This window comes from Apus apus, chromosome 1 (assembly GCF_020740795.1).
Source record: "Apus apus isolate bApuApu2 chromosome 1, bApuApu2.pri.cur, whole genome shotgun sequence".
In the NCBI taxonomy this organism is placed as follows: domain Eukaryota; kingdom Metazoa; phylum Chordata; class Aves; order Apodiformes; family Apodidae; genus Apus; species Apus apus.
The window spans coordinates 167,902,382-167,922,622 of NC_067282.1; the positions used below are offsets into that span (position 1 = coordinate 167,902,382).

General features: G+C 38.6%; 1 protein-coding gene across 1 annotated transcript in view; it reads right to left on the reverse strand.

Annotated features, from left to right (window-relative positions):
• TRHDE (thyrotropin releasing hormone degrading enzyme) overlaps positions 1 to 20,241 on the reverse strand; it is a 212,294-nt gene that overhangs the window by 60,054 nt on the left and 131,999 nt on the right. The window contains exons 8-9 of the mRNA XM_051608023.1: positions 16,055 to 16,120; positions 13,365 to 13,552 (exon numbers count right to left, since the gene is read on the reverse strand). Of these exons, the coding sequence (XP_051463983.1) occupies positions 13,365 to 13,552; positions 16,055 to 16,120 (254 nt within the window). The remainder of the gene's footprint in view (positions 1 to 13,364; positions 13,553 to 16,054; positions 16,121 to 20,241) is intronic.

A 20,241-nucleotide genomic window follows, 5' to 3' on the forward strand; every position in this document is an offset into this window, starting at 1 on the left:
TTTTTGCATGGGAGAAGAAATGAACCACATTCTTCTCTATACCCATCTGCTTTAACAGACCCCTGGCTTAAAGACTCCTAATTTATCCTGCTGTTCTTTATACAGAAACTATACTTAATCCTCCTTATTATCCACTTCTATGTATTTTCTATCTATTGTACTCTTTTCCAGGTTAGAAAGCCAGGCCTGCCCTCAGTGCTTTGAATGCATGTCTACCACAGATTAAGACAGGCATAATTATTTTCTCTTCTACACTCCTTATATTTTTTTAACACTTCTTTCCTTTGAATCCCTACTGTCCTATTTACTTGCTTGACTTTGTCTGAAGACTGAACTGATATTTAAAGAAAATTCCTTGCCACAACTCCAAGATCTCTTTCTTGAGAGAGAACAGTTTCTTCAGAACTCATCACTGAGCATCTAAGTTATGACTGTTTCTCCCTCACATATCACCTCATTATCAACATTAAGCTTCATCGGTCATTCCATCACCATGTCAACCAGCACTGAGGAATACTTTCGTAATCTTGGTAATTAACTTTTTTTTTTACTACCCTCACAAACCTACTATTACCAAGAAACTCTGTCACCTCACTCTTCCATGCTCTTTATCACATGACTGAATAGGAAAAAATTCAGCACAGGTTTCTCAAGAATTTCACGGGTTATCACCTTCCACTGAGAAATTCAACCATTAATTGCTCCCTTTTTGCTTGTTTCTTAACTGAGATCTTTTCTCTTATCCAAGTACAGATTATTTTCTTTAGAAATCTTTAATGCCGAAGCTGACCTCCAAAAATACATAAAGAACAGTTAAAATGACAAGAGGCTGGATACATCTAGATATGGAAAACATCTACTTAGCTAGGAAATCAAAAGGAAGAGAACCATGACAAGGTAGAGGAACAGAACAATGTAAAAACTGAAGAAAAAAACTCACCCTTTATTTAATACATCTAAAAACAGAAGACTAAGAAATTAAATTAAAATGCTAAGCACAAAAGCAAATTACATTATATGCCTCTTAGCAGGATATAATAAGTATAATTATGGTAAAGTATAGTGGTAATCATGAACTTAAATCATAGAATGATTTAGGTGGGAAGAGACCTTAGGAGATAAAGCCCTTCACTCAAATGTGCTAACAGCAAAGAAAAATAGAGTTTCATTGCAAGTAGAACATGAGATCAGAGAAGGATACATTCAGTGGCACCACACAAAGTCAGTCAAGTAAAATGTGGCAAATTATTTGCCACCTGCTTTTTTTCCTAATCCCTACAACTGCAAATCATCTACAGAAACTCTTATAGAGAAGCTAAACACTAAAAGCTGTATTTACCTTCAAACAGCTTACTGGGCTGAGAAAGGAAATTGAGAATTGTCTGAATTGGAAATCATGTACCTATCAGCTGGCACTGGTAAAATCTCAACCATCACTCTTCTATGGCTCAGTTTCTCTGGGCTAAATTCCGTTGTGCAAGGTGGTGTCAAATGAGCTACTATAGGGTACTTGAGTCATCCAGCATGGGCTCTAAGATATGCCAGAGGACCTATGGATGCTCCCACCCATGTAGTGGCAGCACAAAGTCAAGATCTAAAAGACACTTGAGGGCACGTCCAATGGCACCAGTCACCTGTGCAAGCAACTAAGTGGGCCTCGTGATCGACTTGATGTTGACAATGATACCTTTCACAATTAAACCTGAGTTTCCCAAGGAAACTTTGAAAAAAGCAAATTTTCAAAACCAAGCTGCTTGTAAAAAAGAGAAGTCTTCAGCACAGTTTTTCCAATATAGTACTTAAAAAGGCACTGCTGAAACATTTTGTAACTACTGTTTTAAATAAAAACTTCTAGATTGCTGATTCTAAATGAATTTCATTTGGAAATACACAATAATTGAAGAGAGAATTTCAAATGAGTGAAAGTGAGACGTAAGCTACTGAAATTATAGAATTGAAATGAATGGTCTAAACCAATTTTCCACCAATTTTTGCTTTGATTTTGTCCTGATTCATTACAGGGAAATGTTTTGATATATTGAAAATTTCTGTGGGATGGGAATCCATTTCTTGCTCATCTGTAACACTTAGTAATCTTTTTTAAGTATTTCAAGAATATAATAATCTGAGACTTCATATAACTGAAAGATATGATTAAAGCTATTTAACACTGAGATAAAGTTAGGAATAAAAATAATATAAGAGTAAAAAGGATAAAAAGAAAAGCCAAGAGTAAAAACTGACTGGTTAAGACATCTGCCTCCTTGTTTTAACCACCAGAATTTAATAACCAAAACGCCATCCAGAGTGGCTGATGCTGAGACACAGGGAGCAAGCACTCCTTGGCACTGGTTTCCCATTCTCAGCTATCCAGATGGAGAATGCTTGCTGAAATTTCATGTGCACAGAGCCTGGGTGAGCTGTACTGAATGTCAGGATGACACACCTTCCCAGTGTGACTCTTGCCAACAGTGATAATTCCCTGATGAGGTTAGGATGCTGACAGAGGCATTTCTTACTGAGGGAATATCTTGCTATGAGCCGTATGCGTGAACTCATGTTCTTGGGATTTCCGAGACAAAAGAACATGAAAGCAAAGTAATGAGAAAACGTGACCTTTTGGAAAGCAAGCAGGTCTTACAGAACAAAATGAAAACTAAGAATTAAAGACTCTCATCTGCAGAGACATATACAAACAGTGGTCAGCAAAAAAGCACTTAGCTGTATGGCTGTAAAAATTTCTGGATAATGATCCTAAAGCCTATTATAAAATAAAGGACACATTGATAACATGAAATAACTAAAGGACAGTGTGAAGTTTGGACATTAAATCAATACAGCAGGAAGAGAGTAGAGATCTCTCCTCGCCCAGACAACTGCACTTTCTGTCAGCAAGGCAAAAGAAATTCTTTATTTTCAGTGAATTTTTAATATTAAGATAGTGGAAGGTTCAAATAAATTGTTAATGGAAAACTTGAAAGTATATTCTGCTAATTAATTACTAAATTATAAGCCTTGTTGCCATGATGCCTGGAAGTATTTATTCCTAAACTGACAGCACAAGTAGATGTTAGGTGGTCAGTGGGAAACAAGTGAAAGGTGTTGAACAGCACAACAGTTTTAGAGCTTCCTAATACAAAAAGATGATGTATGCAGCAGAAGTCAGGAGTACCAGAGTAAAATTTTGTAAGCCACACTTTCTATAAGAGACGGTGTTGAGAAAGATAATTTAAAAGCATCACAGAGATTTGCCCAGGCTACTATATGGTATAATATCTAATTTAGGAAAGAGCATTTCAGGTTCCAGGGGAAGCTCAAGTGAATATCACAGGAAATCACAAACTTTTATTAAGTGTGATTCTAGAGAGTGTTAGTTCTGTTTAACGGATAAGGAGATGGTGATATATTCACGTTGTGAGTATCATTCTCACAAGACTGAAGAACACTGAGATTTCATTAGATCTAATACATGCCAGTAAAGTGACTGTAAGCTGTGCCCAGAAGCACACGAGAACAGAAGATGTTATTCCTGTTCTCACAAGTATTACACCTCCCACCCTGAGCCCAGGTGTCAAGGGATAACCTGTCAACATGGAAGATGCCAGACAGGAAGGGAAGATTTCACTGACTTCGTAGCAAAGAAAAATAGAAGATGAAAAACTGATAAAGGAGAGCAGTTTGAAGTAACTGAGATCAACTGAGCACAGATTGGAGGTACTAATTGGCCAACAACATATCACAGAATCATGTATCACAGACTGGTTTGGGTTGGAAGGGACCTTAAAGATCATCTAGTTCCAACACCCTTGCCACGGGCAGGGACACCTCCCACTAGACCAGATTGCTCAAAGCCCTATCTAACCTGGGCCTTGAACACTTCCAGGGATGGGGCACCCACAAAATCCCTGGGCAACCTGTTCCAGTGTCTCATCACCCACACAGGAAAGAATTTCTTCCTAATGTCTAACCTAAATCTCCCCTCTTCCAGTTTAAAACTGTTACCCCTTGTCCTACCACTACACACCCTTGTAAAAGTCCTTGCCCAGCTTTCCTCTAGGGCCCTTCAGGTACTGGAAAGATACTATAAGTTCTCTCCTTGTAGAAGAGGTGCTCCAGCCGTCTGATGATCTTCCTGGCCCTCCTGTGGACTGGCTCCCACAGCTCCATGTCCTTACTTTGAGGGCTCCAGAACTAGACACAGTACTCCAGGTGGGGTCTCAAGAGAGTGGAGTAAAGAGGGAGAATCACCTCCCTCGACCTGCTGGCCATGCTTCTTTTGATGCAGCGCAGGACACATTTGGCCTGTATTTGTGCTCAGGACTGACAGTCAGTGGGAATTTCACCAGACTGCCACAAGTTCTAAAATATGATAGAAAGCAGTTTTGCAACTTCATTCGCCACTGCTCTTCTACAGTGGGCAGATCTTCCTTCTCCCAGGCCCTGCCTTTGCCTTCTGCAACTTGGGTGGTGTTGGCTAGAAGACTGAGGCAAGAAAGTCATTGAGTACCTCAGCCTTCTCCATATCCTGTGTGACCAGGTCTCCTGTTTCCTTCTGGAGAGGGGCCACGTTGTCCCTGGTATTCCTTTTATCACCAACATACCTGTAGAAGCTTTGCTTGTTAACCTTGATGTTCCTAGTCAGATTTAATTCTATCTGGGCTTTAGCTTTCCTAACCTGATCCCTGGCTGCTCAGACAATTTCTTACACTCCTCCCAAGCTACATGTCCTTGCTCCCACCCTGTATAAACTTCATTTTCACCTCTAAGTGTGTCCGGAAGCTCCTTGTTCATCCATGCATGTCTCCTGGCATTCCTTTCTGCCTTCCTCTTTCTTGGAATGCATTGCTTCTGGGCTTGGGAGAGGTGATCCTTGAATATTGACCAGATTTCTTAGGCTTCTGTCCCCTCTAGGGCTTTAGCCCATGGTACTCTACCAAGCAGACTCCTGAAGAGGTCAAAGTCTACTCTCCTGAATCCAGGGTAGCAAGCTTTTTTGCCCCAAGAATCCTGAATTCAGGATCTTTGAGGTTTTCAAAGGGTATGGTGGGATGTGTAGTTGGATCCACCTAATATACATTTCAGAGAGAAGCAAATTTTGGAGATTTGGAAGGTATTTGGAATTGTGGGCTTATCATAATTTTGAATACAAACTATATACTTAGTTACTTACATGGAGCAAACTATGGATAATCTTTATAGTTTGGAAAAATATTAAGAATTGCATGAGAGGAACTAGGAACCTTATGTTCTAGCCTTGAAAGACACTAGCACTTCTGAGATTGTCACTGATGGTAAACCTCTTTATTTGTAGTTCTGCCTCAATACAGCTGTTAATTTTATATATTTGTCTTTTATGCATGCTTTCATTTAGAAACTCACATTAAAAAAAAGGCAATCATATTGGTATATTCTAAAATAAAGGCCGATAGTAACTTCTAAGAGCAAGTATTTCCAGGGTAGATCACAGATCATTTGGGTTTTCTCTGTATCAGGATCTAAATACAAAGATAGGGAGAGTAAACTATTTTCTATGCCAACACAGTGTTGCTGGAATGCATATTCTGGGCATGTATTTTAATACAATCATTGACACTATAGCTCATTTGTAGTCAGAACAGTGATTAACATGTTTAACAGCAATGTATTACAGATGGAGATTTTGTGATTTTTCCTTTACTCTGCCATAGTCCTAATTCTTGGATTTTACAAGAATCTTTGGAATAATTTTCAGCAATACAGAAGTCCTAAGGCAAATGCAACGAAACCACAAAATCCCAGACACAGGAGAAGGCAACAGCAGCACTAGTATGAAAGAACTTATGTGTGACTCTGCATTCTGTCTTAAGATGACAGCATGCATATTCTGTTAGAAAACAGAGCTATATGTCTCCAGCCATGTCATATAAACTCCACTTTCCTGTGGTCTGATTTTTTTTTTTTAAGAATAGACACAGGGTGATTTAAATGAGCTAATTTGAATTAAATTACCCAACTATCTGAAAAGGAAAAAAAAAAAGCATTGTCTGATAATCATATATTATCTGATTGCTAAACCTTCTACAAAGGTTTGTGTAAATTTAGCTTAATATCTCATACCAAAATAAATTATAAATTAGATGGTTATAAATATTATGGGGCTCTCTAAAGTTGACTCATTTCAGTGCCAGTGCTAGCAGAGTACCTAATTAAATTTAGAAAAATATTTTGGGCAAAGAACAAATACTACAAATTCTTCGTCAGTACATTCTTTCTCCTTCCTGCCTAACATTATCCTTTTACACTCAAACACAAATGGCAGCATTTTCAAGTGACAAGCAATTTTGGGTGTTGAGTCAGAGAGGGACAAAAAGAAGCCAGGTTTAAGCAGTGTTCACTGTCTGTTCTAACAGCTGCCCCTCTACCCTCCAATACAGTCTCTTAATCTCTCTGTCATCCTGTTTTCTGTCTTGCACCAATGCTGAATGTTCTTGCAGAACTGCACACGTGGTGCTAATCATGTAAACCCCATCTCTGTGTTGTTCTTTATCCATGAGCATAGCCCCTTGATTACAGATCTGAGATTTCTCTGAATTGAGTGAAAGGACATGTTCTGGGCTGAGGAGGGACCTTGCTAGTATGAATAAGAGTAGCATTTTAGCTCTGCCTCCAATCATCCCCCAACATATTCTCAGAGACTTAGTGCCTTTTTCAGTGTATTCCAATCCTCAGTTCTGAATTTTCCTCAGAATATTGTTAATTTAAGCAAGATTAAAATAGAAATCTGATGACAGTTTCTCTTTCCTCAGTAAACTTCCCTAAGAGTCCCCCACCAAAGTATCTCCTCCATAAAACCTGAGATTCTACTACTGAGCATGAAGGCTCACATACAGAGATAAGGGAGGAAAAAAATCCATTATCAGCAACTTAAGAAAGCAAAAAAAGAAGTGGTAAAAGAGGAAGCATGTTTGCAGTTTTATCCCCTGTTCTACAGCAGCGAATCCACATCTCTGATTTTTACAAAGCCAACAAAATATGACATTTATCCACCTTCATCCCCTCATCAGTCTTGTCTCTGGCAAATGCTGTTTGGGGTTTCCCCATCTGCTCTTTACTTCACTAAAGCCCCCATCTTAACCACCTTCTGCATTTCTCTGCTTCTCTGTACTTGCCTGTTCCAGCTGCACAACTTCACTTCTCCCACCTCCTGCTCAGGGTTCCTGTTCCCTCCCCTTGTGTGTCAGGCAGCTCCCCACCAACACGGCTGCCCTGATTCTCCTCTTTGCCTCCGCTCCTCACTCTTAATTAAAAACATAGTGTTACCCTCAAGTATATGCTCCTTCCCTCACCATGAAATTGATTTAATTAATGTGAGTTAATTAACTAGTTTGGGTATCCAGCAATTCCTGAGAGTTAGTATTATCAAATAATAAGAAGAAAGGGACACAGTCTGCAGTGATATTGAAATACAGCAGCAGCTTTTCCCTGTCAGCCTAACTTCTGTCAGGATACAAGTGCTGCCACCGCACAGGAAGCAATGACACAACACTCCAATTTTGTCTTCTTTACCATTCCGCAAATTATAACACTGAAAGTTGCCCATATCCTGCACACCAGAGCATCCTGGAAAATTGCCTACTGAGAAGAGTTTCTCGCAAATAGAAACTGTGAAATGGTTTTGGAAATAAAGTGTTAAAGTACAGCTGGCATTTCTGAGATCTTTGCTAGCAGCAAAATCTTGCTTAAGACACATCAGTACAGATATGTTCAAGAACAAATTTCAAGAGCAATTCCTATTCTGGTTTAATAATACTCAATCAGAAGAGCCTCAAAAAATAAAAAGACAAGACATAAATCTAGGGACTCTCCAGTGGCTTCTACAGCAGAAATATCCTATAGCAGCAGGCAGTGAGCAGCACGAGTATTGGGCGTTCCTGGTAATTCCATTTCCTCTATGCCTAATACCAGTACCTTCCTCTCCTGGAGCCCATTCCCTTCATTGTTATTATAGCTGATGTGGAGGCACTCAGGTCAGTCAAGATGAAGCAGAGTACCATCTACTCCCTAGGCAGCAACAGAAAAGTTGTTTCTAGTAGAAATGCTGATACAAGGATAATCTTTCAGGTATAGTAAAGATGAAAGGCATAACAGGAAAACACCCAGAGGACAAGGAAAAATGGAAGATTAGAGGATATTTCCCAAAGACAGGGAGGTAAATGAGTACTTCTTTTTCTATTTACATTTTGTTAGCTTTTTTCTCCTCAGCTTATGGAAAAACATTTGTCCATATTATGATCCTTTTTATTACATAATTAATACTACACTTTACATTAATGCTACATTATCTCATGATTGCTCTAAGAAGATCTCAAATATACTTATCGGTGTTCCTCTTGTGCTCCTAAAATGTTGGTTTGTGCTTACCCAGCCCCTCAGCTGATATGTGGGCAGAGTAAGTTCCCCATTGCTGCTCAAGTGATAATGCCAGACAAAAAAAGAATACACATGGCAATATCCAAACACAGTTACTCTTTCACTACTCAAATAACTATCAGTAAAGGGACAAGCACAGCCTTTTTTCTGCAAAGCCTGAATAAATTAGCTTTGTGTAGGAAATTCAGAAGGGACTTGAAGCAAAATAAATTCTGCAGTTAACCATTCATCTTAGAGTGGAGTGACTGCTGAGCAGTTCTGCTGCCCATTGTAAAGCCTTTCAGATGTCATAATTACTACATGGTGTTAGACCCATGAGTCTGTACAGCTCCAGTTTTGCTGGTCATGTCCCTGACTTGCCTCAATCAACTGAATTTTCCCTAGTCCAACCACACAGAGAAAGGCACAGAGCATTACCACACTACAGCACATATGAATACCCTGTCTGTATCCCGATTTGTACCACTTCCTTTTTTCTCTTTCCTCACATCTAGCTGTGTCCAACACCTAGCAAGACATTTCCCTTCAGGGTATTATCACAAACAAGCAAAGATTAGCTACGGAAACTGCATGCATGATAACAACACTATACAAGTGAATATTACCTCAGCAACACAAAATTAATTATTTTGATAACACTGGAAAGGTTATTTCTCCCCTTTGAAGAGAAAAACCCTGTATATTTCCAAAAGGCAAAACTTATACCCATAACAGAAACCTTCTCTGTGCTCTTCAATACAGCATACAAAAGGTTTATGGTTTTCATCAAAACTGATTAGTTTATTGTCTAGACCACAGATTATTTTTCAATAAGATTTCTTGTCATATCTGTGAGCCATTCTTGTAATGATGGATGAGACTGGTGTCTTAAAATCATCATTTTCTCTGTCAGCAGGGAAACCCACTGAACCTTGTCAGATGGAATATCACCTCATCCCCTGTAGTCTTAGAGTGTAAGGGCATAATCCATTCTCACAGGGATATACAGCAGTCCAGGACTGAACTTACACGTAAGTAAAGGATTGTTATTCAGCAGAATAATATGAATTATACAGTTATTACAGGAGTTTTAAACTTATGCCTAGATAAGCTGAAATTGCTACTGAAACATTGTGCCAAACACAGAATTCGACACTGCAATCAAAGCTGGCGATTTTGGCCCTTCTGAGAAATGGCATTCCTAGAAATGGTGTCTGCCACTGTTAGCTTTATTCTCTCATAAAATGAGAAGTGTGGATCATGTGAAGGCGTAAGTGTCAAGTAAGATCTATGTTCAGTTTGCAAAGAAGTGAAACTGTGTACCTTCCATAATTTCAGGCCAAACGTTAGAGCTTAGCTTGCCTGTCGATTCTATGCACATATTCACAGTTTATTTATGTAAGGTCCTTGAAATACAATTTTCTGCAGTTATAAAGAAAAGGAGTCCAACTGTACATGAGATGGGAAAATCAACTATATGTAATCATTCTCTTCTGTAGTAGAATTAAAGACGTTTATAGTAACTGACTTAAGCAGAACTAGGAGAAAACCACTGCCACAGGTATCAACAACTTCCACTTTCATGGTTTATCACTTAGAAAAATCTGCTTGCTGCTTCTATATTCCTTTATATGATTACAGAGAAAAATAAATAAATATGCTGCTTCACATTTCATTTTTAACAGTTAATTGCTACATAAATACATAGCATAAAGAAAAGCACAGGCATTTTATTTTTTTTTTTAAAAAAAGGTTCTGAAATATTCAGTTGCCTCTTACTTACATTTCTTATGCAGCAGATACATATGGAAGACCTACCCTGAAGAGACTCTTTCCAAAGTAAGTCAAAGTTAAATTTGCCTAGAGAGAGTCTGAACCAGAAATTTAAACTCCTCATCACTTTGAAGGCAATAAAACTGACATTTATTGCTGTGCAACTACAGCCCCACATCTGGATAACTAAAAACTACGTGGCAGATGGATGCTTCAAGAGCCTTTCCCAGAGCCTTTCAGTGCACATCATGTTGTATGTTTAGATGATAAACACCTGAAAAGGCCTGGACTAGTACATTTGTCTGTGTTTTATGCAGGTCTACTATTTACAGTGTTTAATATGATTATCACGATTAATCCATAGATAAACCACCCCAAGGAAGCCAATGTCACCTGCTCTGCAAGAGCAAGGCCTCATATGTGGCATAAATACCATTTGCTCCCTGTTATTTACAGTGCCTGTTATGGCTCCTCAGGGAGCCATGCATCCAATGCTTAATTCATGGGTCACACGAGGAGATGAGTTGACTTTACTGGACTATGAATTAGGCCACTGATATGTATACACCCCCAAAGCCCGCAGGCTGACATTCTATATGTATGTATATACACCTCTAGGCCTTCTACATCTACCTGTGCTATCAGGCCCTGCTGAACCAGCCAGCAAACCTTGTTAACTTCCTGACTAAGCCACCTGTAGAATCAGCCAGAACACTGCATTTGATGACAGTGCTGAACACCGTAAACATGCTGCTTCCATGCCAGTTGCCAGCCCCCTTTGTGTACTTGTAGAAAACCTCATCTCTCTGTATTATGTCATGCAAACGTCAGCTCTTGCAACATTAAAAAACTATGTGTAGTAACATATCATTAATTATCAAATGAAATCACATTAAAGCACTTTTTCCTGTCTACTGCTTTCACAGTAATTGAAGCAATAGTAACTTTTCCAATGAAAAAAAAAACCAAACAACAAACCCAAACACAAAATTACCCGGAGAAAGATCTAGGTCACTGCTGGCAGAAGGATAAACTGATTTTCACTATATCAATCTAGTTATCTACTTAATTTGATGGCATGAAAGGACATTTAGTGACATAGGGCCATTGTGCCCACCATGCCACATGTGCCTGTGGACAGTGCACCACCAAATTGCACAGTCATTCTTTTAATATTCTAAACATTAATTTATAAATATGCCATAGGACTATAACATAAAATGGTGCATCATTTTTTAATATATTTGCTAAATGTATATGGTTCCTGTTCTTTGATATATACACTTATGTAACAGGACTTTCAAATAGCTTTAACTAGGAAGTGGCAAACTAACTCCATCATCTAACTGGCTGGAGTAAACATCTCTTCAGTAAAGTCTTCCTTGGGCAAGGGGCTTCCTTTCCATTTTTTTTTTTTTTTAAAGGACATGAAAGCACCGAGAAAACTAATCCAAATGGAAAAAGAACAGGAAAGAGACTTGCAAAGGAGACACATATAATATGTATTGTACTGCCTGTTAGGACAGTAAATTCCTGGCAGGTACCATTATGATACCTTTTTCTGTGCTCTCTCTAGCCCTAAACCTTACTTCCAATATTTAGGAGTTATAATTGTGATCAAATCTGTAGACAAAATTTCCTGAGAAATGCCACATAACTTGCCCCGTTGGTGCAGAACACTACACTTCCACGTATCTCAAGATACAGACTGAATTTTGAGTTAATGTCACATGAAAATTCTCATTTCTGATGTTCCACCTTACAAAACATTTACATGCCCAGTAATCTTTACTCCTGAATTACACTAGAAGTTATTACAATCAATACTGAGTACCTGACAAATCTATTCAAGAAAGCCTCTAGAATACTTAAAAGGCTTCATATCTCTGTTTTAACCAAGCAAAAAACTAATAATCTCTCTGTTTCTGAGTAGTAAAATCCACTCACATTACATTACACCTATAAACACTTGCACAATATAAATTTTCAAGTGAATAGGGGAGAAACTCTCTCACACTGCACTGAGCTGTGAGTCATGAACACTTCCAACAGTCCACATTCACTTGTTTTATATATTTCTCACAAAGGAACTCATTTCAGCCCAGAACTCAAACGTATGTTTAATACTCTGCTAGGTTGTTTCAACACAGCCAGAAAATCAGCAATTTAGTCTGTATCATGTTTGAGTTCCATAATATCCATGTTCTAAAAAATGATAACAAATTTCTAAATATTTCCCAATAAATGTTACTGTATTTTAACAAATTCCTCAGCAGGAATATTCTATAAGCTCCACATGTGTCAAGCAAAATTTGGTATTAAATTTTACCTGTTGACGATTCGAATCTACTAGACAAGCACAGAGTACACAAGTTTGACAGTGTGTCCTTTTTCATGCATAGGTAAACACAGAAGCTTTTAAGGCTAAGCTGCAATTCTCTAGCATCAGCTCTATATCCTTGGCCTTAAAATATTATGCCAAAAAATGTTTAAACAATAAGATGAGGACTCCCTAGCACCAGCCAGGAATGTCAGCCTGCCTCTGGGATGAAGGAGCTGTGTGGGGTCACCTGGGAGCAGGAGCGAAACAACCTAGGAAGTGGAAAAAGGGTAGGGGCAGAGATGCCTAAGTGCCTGCTGATTTCAGCCCACGTAACAGTCCCCAAAGGACCGGTTCAGCTGACTTCAAAAAATGGAACTGGAACCCCCTGCCTAGTACAGAGAGGCCCAGTTCAATTCTTGACTGCTTCCCAAGTCAAGCGAGGTATGTACCAAACACGGTTACATCTGCCTGCTCAGCGTATGAGTGTGGAGAGGTCTGCTCCAAAGAATTACTTAAAAATTGTAAAAATCAAAAAGTGTCAGATCTTCTGACCACGTTCCAAATTACTTCACGAAGTGTGACAAAACGGAGAGGAGATAGATGTGTGATGTAAGACATAAGATGTAGTCACAGAGAGAACTGTCAGGATGCAAATGGGCACATTAAAAGCTTTATCTTCTTGTTCTATTACTCTAATGATTTGTACAAGTCCTTTAACTAGCCTCATCTTTGCTACAGTTCAGATGGAAGGGTCACCACATGCTGTTGATACCAAGAAAAGCTCAGAGATTTCTAAAGAGACATCTTCATAAAAATACACATATGAAGCACTTGCTTAAACAACTACAGCCTCTTGAAAGATATTGAGAAATGTAAGTACCTGCTGTCTCCAAGGGCAGGATTCTTGGGTTTAGCATCACTATCATAAACAAAACGCTCTTGGGAGATCACTATGACATTGTCTGTCGTTTCATTTCCCAAGATAGTGATAACAGGATAACCCATCTGTAGTGTCCACTGATCCATTACTTCTTGGATATTTACAGATTTCCCAACCCTTTTTAAAGCCTTTAAGAAAAAAAGACAAGTTTCAATATGTTAAAGCAGTATCATCATCCAACATATAAAACTCTTTTTTGTTCCAGAGACCACAATTAGCTTTAGAGGTTTAAATAACCACCTTGTATTAGCACACACACACATTTACATCCCGTACACACATGCTACCTAATTTAACCAACCGTCTATGTGTCTCTTAAAAATAAACATTGAGCAATCTTGGCAGAGAGGAGAGTGACAGTGAGAAAGTCATGTTTTCCACATCATTCAGGTACTTTCACTGTAACAGAAGACACAACCTGTTTTACAGGGTTTTAACAAGAGCCACAGAAATACTGGGTGGCTGTTTCCAAAAGATATTCTTGACCAGCTAAGGTTAAAAAGACACAGTTTTAGCTGATCTAGGGCACATAGAATACAGCCTATTCAAAAGGCCTGATTTCAAAAAGTACAGAGCTTCTCTGTTCTGAAAACCAAATAACTAGTTATCTTAAAATTCTGTCCCTCATATCCAAAGTAAGGCCATGTATATAAACATACCCCCAGCTCCTTCATAAACTGCATCTGTCATAACACACGGAGGGTTATCATGTTCATATTTGATAGTGTATGTCAATAAAAATGCTGTTTTAAAAGTGGATTTTTATCGGAAACAAAAAGAGAGACTATGGTATCGTGGGAGATGAGACCAGGTATGAGAAGAACAACAGGCATCATTTGTTCTTCAGTGACAGAAATGTCCCTAGCTGCCAAACAGTCCTAGATCACAGACTGAGCAACCTCTGATGAACACAAGCAGAACCCAGCAAGAAGTGCTCAGAACTGAAGCTACAATTGCAATGCATTGGGAACAAAGCAGCTGGCAGAAAATGTGCTTACAGGCGAGGCAAACAGAATTATTAGCCTTAACTTGAGCTTATAGTAGAGCTTTAGCGGTTATGGACCAGAATACAGTCCCATTTTTGTTCCATTTTATTTGCTGTGGGTTCTGCTGTTCTTTCAAGACTGCATTCATCCCTCTGTCCTCTCATTGCTGAGAACTGTCCCAAAGACTTTAACAGAGGAACACACTAGGTGAGAAGCAAGAAAAATTTCTGCAGTGGCATTCAAATTCTGATTAAGACATAGATTTAAGAGCCTTACTGCATGCTACATATCTCAACTCAATTAACAATCAGTTAATTTAGAATAACTTTTAATTTTATTTAGAATAAATTTTTAGTTAATATAGAACGCAGTTCAATTGTCATTTAACCTTGACCTGCCACTCCAGAGGGTACAGATTTCCCCACAGATTTTGTGTCAAATCAGTTAGACCCACCTGTATGTCTTGAACACGGTACTACACCTAATCCAGCCCTAGTTGCCTATATTTGAACAACTATCTGAAGTCTCTAGTTAAAAGTCAGTGGTTCAGGCTCATTTTAAAATAACTGTCTAGTGGCTGCTTAACTGAACTGCTCTATACGATCTGCTGACTATCTTATCATATTTCTGGTATCCCTAGATTTCTGGGACTCCAGTCATCCCTATTCAGCAAGAGTTGGGTGAGATGTCCTACAATATCAACACATCCTTGCAGAACTGGGGGACCTACAGCAGACATGCTTATTTCATGTGGCAGCTGCAAGCCAGGTAAAGGTAAATGTTGTTAGGTGTCTATGAACAGGCAACCAAATCCAGGCCCTGTTGGCACAACTGGAGCGTGGACATCTACCTTGTATGTATATACCCACTTGCCTAGATAAATGCATGTGTCTTGACCTCCAGCTGAATCCCAGCTTTGGTGTCAATAATGACAACCAGATTGCCATGTTTATACATGGTTTGAGTTGGTATTTGTGCACAGACTCCCTGACCTGACTCTGTATTGCCTTGCACACCGTCTTTATTCTGAAGTGCCCAGACTAGCTCTGTAGGTAAGAAATTCAGGCATGCTTGGCTCAGTTTATGAAATTAAACTCTGCCCTCAGAGATCCCTGGACCTGGCTCTAGAAACTTGGGCCAAGCTTTGGCATAGGAACTAAAGGGAGCATGGACATAGCAACTCTCTACAGCATGCTAAATGTTACAGTAAATACCTACCTGTTTACACCAAATTTTAAAGCATTAACAGTTTTGTCCTTCACACAAATCATAACTCCATACAAAATCACAAACACACCTGATATAAATGCCAAAGCTCAGCACTTCCATGTGCTTTCCAATTTATGGGCCTCAGCCTGCTGCCACTAAAATCAACGATGCGGATTCCATGAAGTATCTTTTAGTGCACATTAGTGACATAGCAGAAGCAAGAAAATATATTCTAACATAATGAAGAATAGAAATGCTGCAAAAACATATTTTATTTTTCCACTAGGTTAACTCAGATGGAATTTCTTTGCATCAATTTTTATACTTGCTCTGGGGTCTGAAGATCTCAATATGCACTATTCACTCCTAACCTCACCAAGAAAAATATCAGTTATTCCTGCTTCTCCCTCAGTGCAATAGATTAAAGCATTTTACCTTTGACAGTGTGTTCCAGAGATCATTTCTGGCTGCATTGCCATACTTGTGAATGGTTAAATAGTCCTACAGAAATAAAATAAAAATACAAATCAGTATTACTATACACAAGGCAAATAACTAGAGCTGTGAGTCACTACTATTTTAAGTTCAATCCCATTGTTTGCATTTGCCAGAGATCTAGAAATACACAATATGTTCATCCTAAGGGAGTAAATAAACAGTTTCTTAAGCTAGTTTACAATTCAAAAATTGTTGCTAAAAATTTCATTTACAGCATTCAGTGCTCTTCCTTTTCTACATACATGAATTTATAAGTTAAATATTTTGAACATACATTTACAATACTTGGCTAATCTCAGAAGAGGTTCCTAGGTAATTCTCAGCAATGAAAGGAAAAGCTGCTGAAATACAATTCCATTTGCTATTGTAGCAGGTCATTCTGCATCTAGTGTCAAAACTTTGCTCACTTGGATGACAGCTGTATTTGTTACAAAAGATTTAACTGAGCAATAGCCTACCTGAACTACAAACTCTTATCTAGGGAGACCCTGGTGCTTCAACGTTAAAATACATCATACTGGCAACTGGGGCTGTAAGAGGTTATCACAAAGGCCCTCTACGACAGGGAGTGGTGGAAGAAGGCTGACAGGAACCCAACTGTGTGCTACAGGTACCTACATGTGTGCTTTCATTACATACGGGACTCAGTCTGAGGAGGTTATAAATTGGATGCTTCTATTTATTCAGTCACAGTTTCAGTGACTGAGGGTCCGTTCTTCTCCCATAGTAACCAGAAAAATTATTCCTGATAAGGTACCATAATATTTAATTCACTTCCCAATGTAGTAGTTCAAGCATATGATCAGGTTAGGTCTGGGCCTTTCAGGCACAAAACGCTTCCAAGTTTTAGAAATGTATGAAGGCAACACTGGTAGTTTCCCACCATCCTATGTCCCTAGACAACAGTTCATTCAATTACAGAAACGAAATTCAGCAAAGATTGTTTGAATAGCATACACTTCAAGCATTTTGATTGGAAGAATTAAGTGGAAAAAAAAAACATCAGATGCTGTAAATCAATGGGTTCTCCCACATTTGAATTTCTACCATCTTCACTTTACACAATGGTTGAAGACAAACCCTAATTTACAGCACAATGATAAAAATCGGACAAATTTGCTGACTCTGTTATCTGTGCTTTGTGTGAAGAAGGACACTTTGGGAATAATTAGTATTTAGAAAGCAAATTTTCTGATACACAAATTGTAGCACCTGTGACAAGTTTTAGCTTTTGTCAGCCAACTCATAGTACAACAAGCAAGACCTCCCATTTAATCACAGGCTAGGAAGGCTAAATGAGAACACTGACCCTGTAAATGCAGTGCTGAGTCTTAACAATGTCATGAGACTAAGTTGGAAAAAAAAACAGTATTATATAGGCTGCACCTAGAGCACACTCTGCTTCCACTTTGTCGAAAAATACAGAATCATCTGAGGCACAGTGAAATATTCAATAGCTTTCAAAGCTAAAGAAGTTGAATTGCAAATTAAAAAGCTAAAATAGGAATAAACCAAAGTAGGGCAAGGTAAATAAATAACAGTGTACATTCTAAGTGGTACTAGAAAATGCTGCATGCACTGGTCCTTCTGAGAGTTGCTTTCAGAATCATGAACACAGTAAAATATAATGGGGGGGAAACTTGAGGTTTTACTCCATCCAGGCAATAATCCTTTTTGCCAGACTACCATTAGACAATAAATTTGACTTTTATATTTTGCATTCAGAATGACTGCAAAGAGATTAAATGCTTCTGCCCTTTTCTTTTGATTGCTCTCCCAATACACAGATTGGGAGGTTTAGATGTGGTCCATCACCCACTTAAAAATTGATCATTCTCCAATCTTACATGTTTATCACACAAAGGAAAACAAAAGGAATCCTAACATTTACAATTAAATAAGAAAATACAGTGCTAAATACAACATAAAGTACACCTCTTGTACCATAAATCTAGAAAGGGTATACAACAGGACAAGTATACAGTGATACTTCCCCAGTATGCTCTCCCATCATCCAGCACTTCATGGCACAAGGAATCCTGAGCAGATTGACATATTTGTATTCAACAGTTAGATTCTGTGAAATTGGCCAGTTACTTTCTGAACCCATATAAATGTTTAGCATTTGCAACACCTTATAAAAAAGCATTTCCCACTTTGGCAATCTGTGACGTGAAGATACCTGTTTCAAACATCTGCCCTTCTGCTGGTTTTGCCTGCTGGCTTCATCTGCTGCTCCCCGGTTCTGGCGCTAGAAGAAACAGCGTATTCCTGTTCTCTACTTCATGCTACCCAAGCCTTCCATGCTTTAACAGATCTGTATCATATGTGTCCTCACACCAGAGCCTGTTTTTGTACTGAGAATACCACCAGACTCAACCACTCCCATCTATACTAAGAAATGACATTTTTTGACCACCATCCAAGTTGTTGACTTCAAAGATAGCTAGGGTTACCATGACCCAGCCCAAGCTTTCATTACCAAATTAGTAGCCCCTCTTTAAGTACCTTTCATGGACAACTTAAAAAGGAAGACTCATAGAATCATAGAATGTATGGGCTTGGAAGAGACTTTTAAAGGTCACCTAGTTCAGCCCCCCATGCAGAGTGCAGAGACCTTTTAAGCTAGATCAGGTTGCTCAGAGCCTGGTCAATCCTGACCTTGAATGTTTCCAGGGATGGGGCCTCCACCACATCTCTGGGCAACCTGTTCTAGTGCTTCACCACCCTCATTGTAAAGAACAGATTTAGATTAGACATTTTTCCTAATGTCTAATCTAAATCTACTCTAGTTTAAGACTAAGAGAAAAGGCTTATATGTATCAGCATCAAATACACCCCAGGAAGTATTAAAATAGGAGGCAAAGATCTACACACACCTTACTTGTCTGTTCTAAGGATGTAACAAGCAGGAACATAAACCATTTTTCCTCCTGGGGACCCATATCTAAGCCTTAAGTGGCTTGAAAAGGGGCAGAAGACATGTTCTCATTCACTGTAATCCTCCAGGGCAGGAATATTAGCCACGCTTTTGTCTTTACATTGAATAGAAAAGAACAAAAGCAAACAGAAGAGAGGTGCAAGCCACAGAACAGATAAGGAGGATGACACTGAAAACACAGCTGCCTGAACCTAAGCTGCACTCAGCACATCTCCAAAGAAGGTAAAGTGACTCAAAGATGCTTTCTCATGAACACATATGCCCAGAACCATCTGGATGCAATGTTGCTTCCCATCATAAATTCACAAGTCTATCACCTACAAAAGCTGTTCCATCAAATAGAGTATGCTGGAGCATGAATACATTCTTCAGCCACCTTCCTAGCTTTCAGCTATAACCCTACGGTATGTGTGAGGGTAAAAGTTGATAAGAAAACCTCTTAACAACCCTAGACTAAAAGAGCACTCTTCTACAAATTCCCTTTTCTCTTCCACTGTAATGTCACCTCTACACTTTTTATTTATCAAGGGGTAAGCAGAAAGAGAGTTCACAGACCCTAGTGCAGTCACTCAACATGAAAATTAATAAAACAGTCAAACGGTAAGTTGGTTTTACTTTTTCATTAAGCATCCTCTTGAAATTTGTTAAGAAATATTCTTCTTAACATCTTGTCATTAAAACATGAAGCCACTTTGCCAAAAATAGTATGATCCTTTAATTTCTACCAATAAAAATCTTGATCAGAAAATGTGGTTTTCTGACATGTGCTTCAGTAATTTTTAACATCAAATGAAATCTAAAAAATCCAGAATCTGTCACATCATGAGAACAAAGTCCAATTCCTGCACAAGCAAAACCTAAGATAACGCAAAAGTCCCAACAGATTTAAAGTATAATATAATGTTTTGTCAAGTAGTAGTATTAATCCCCTCCCCCCCCAAAAAAAAAGGCTCGATGCTTTTGATATCTTTTTATTACTTGAATACTGAAGCAGACAGTAGTAGAAACAGTACAGTGAAAAACACTAAACGATTCTGAAAGAAGTTTTTAGTAAGTTGTATTGATTAAGTTTGCAAACCCTTTATTGTAATAGACTTTTTAAAGAAAAGATTATTGAAAAGAAAAGTCTTTTATCCCTTCATGATCCTGGTTCTCTCAGTCTTGCCAGGGATTGAGCCTCTTA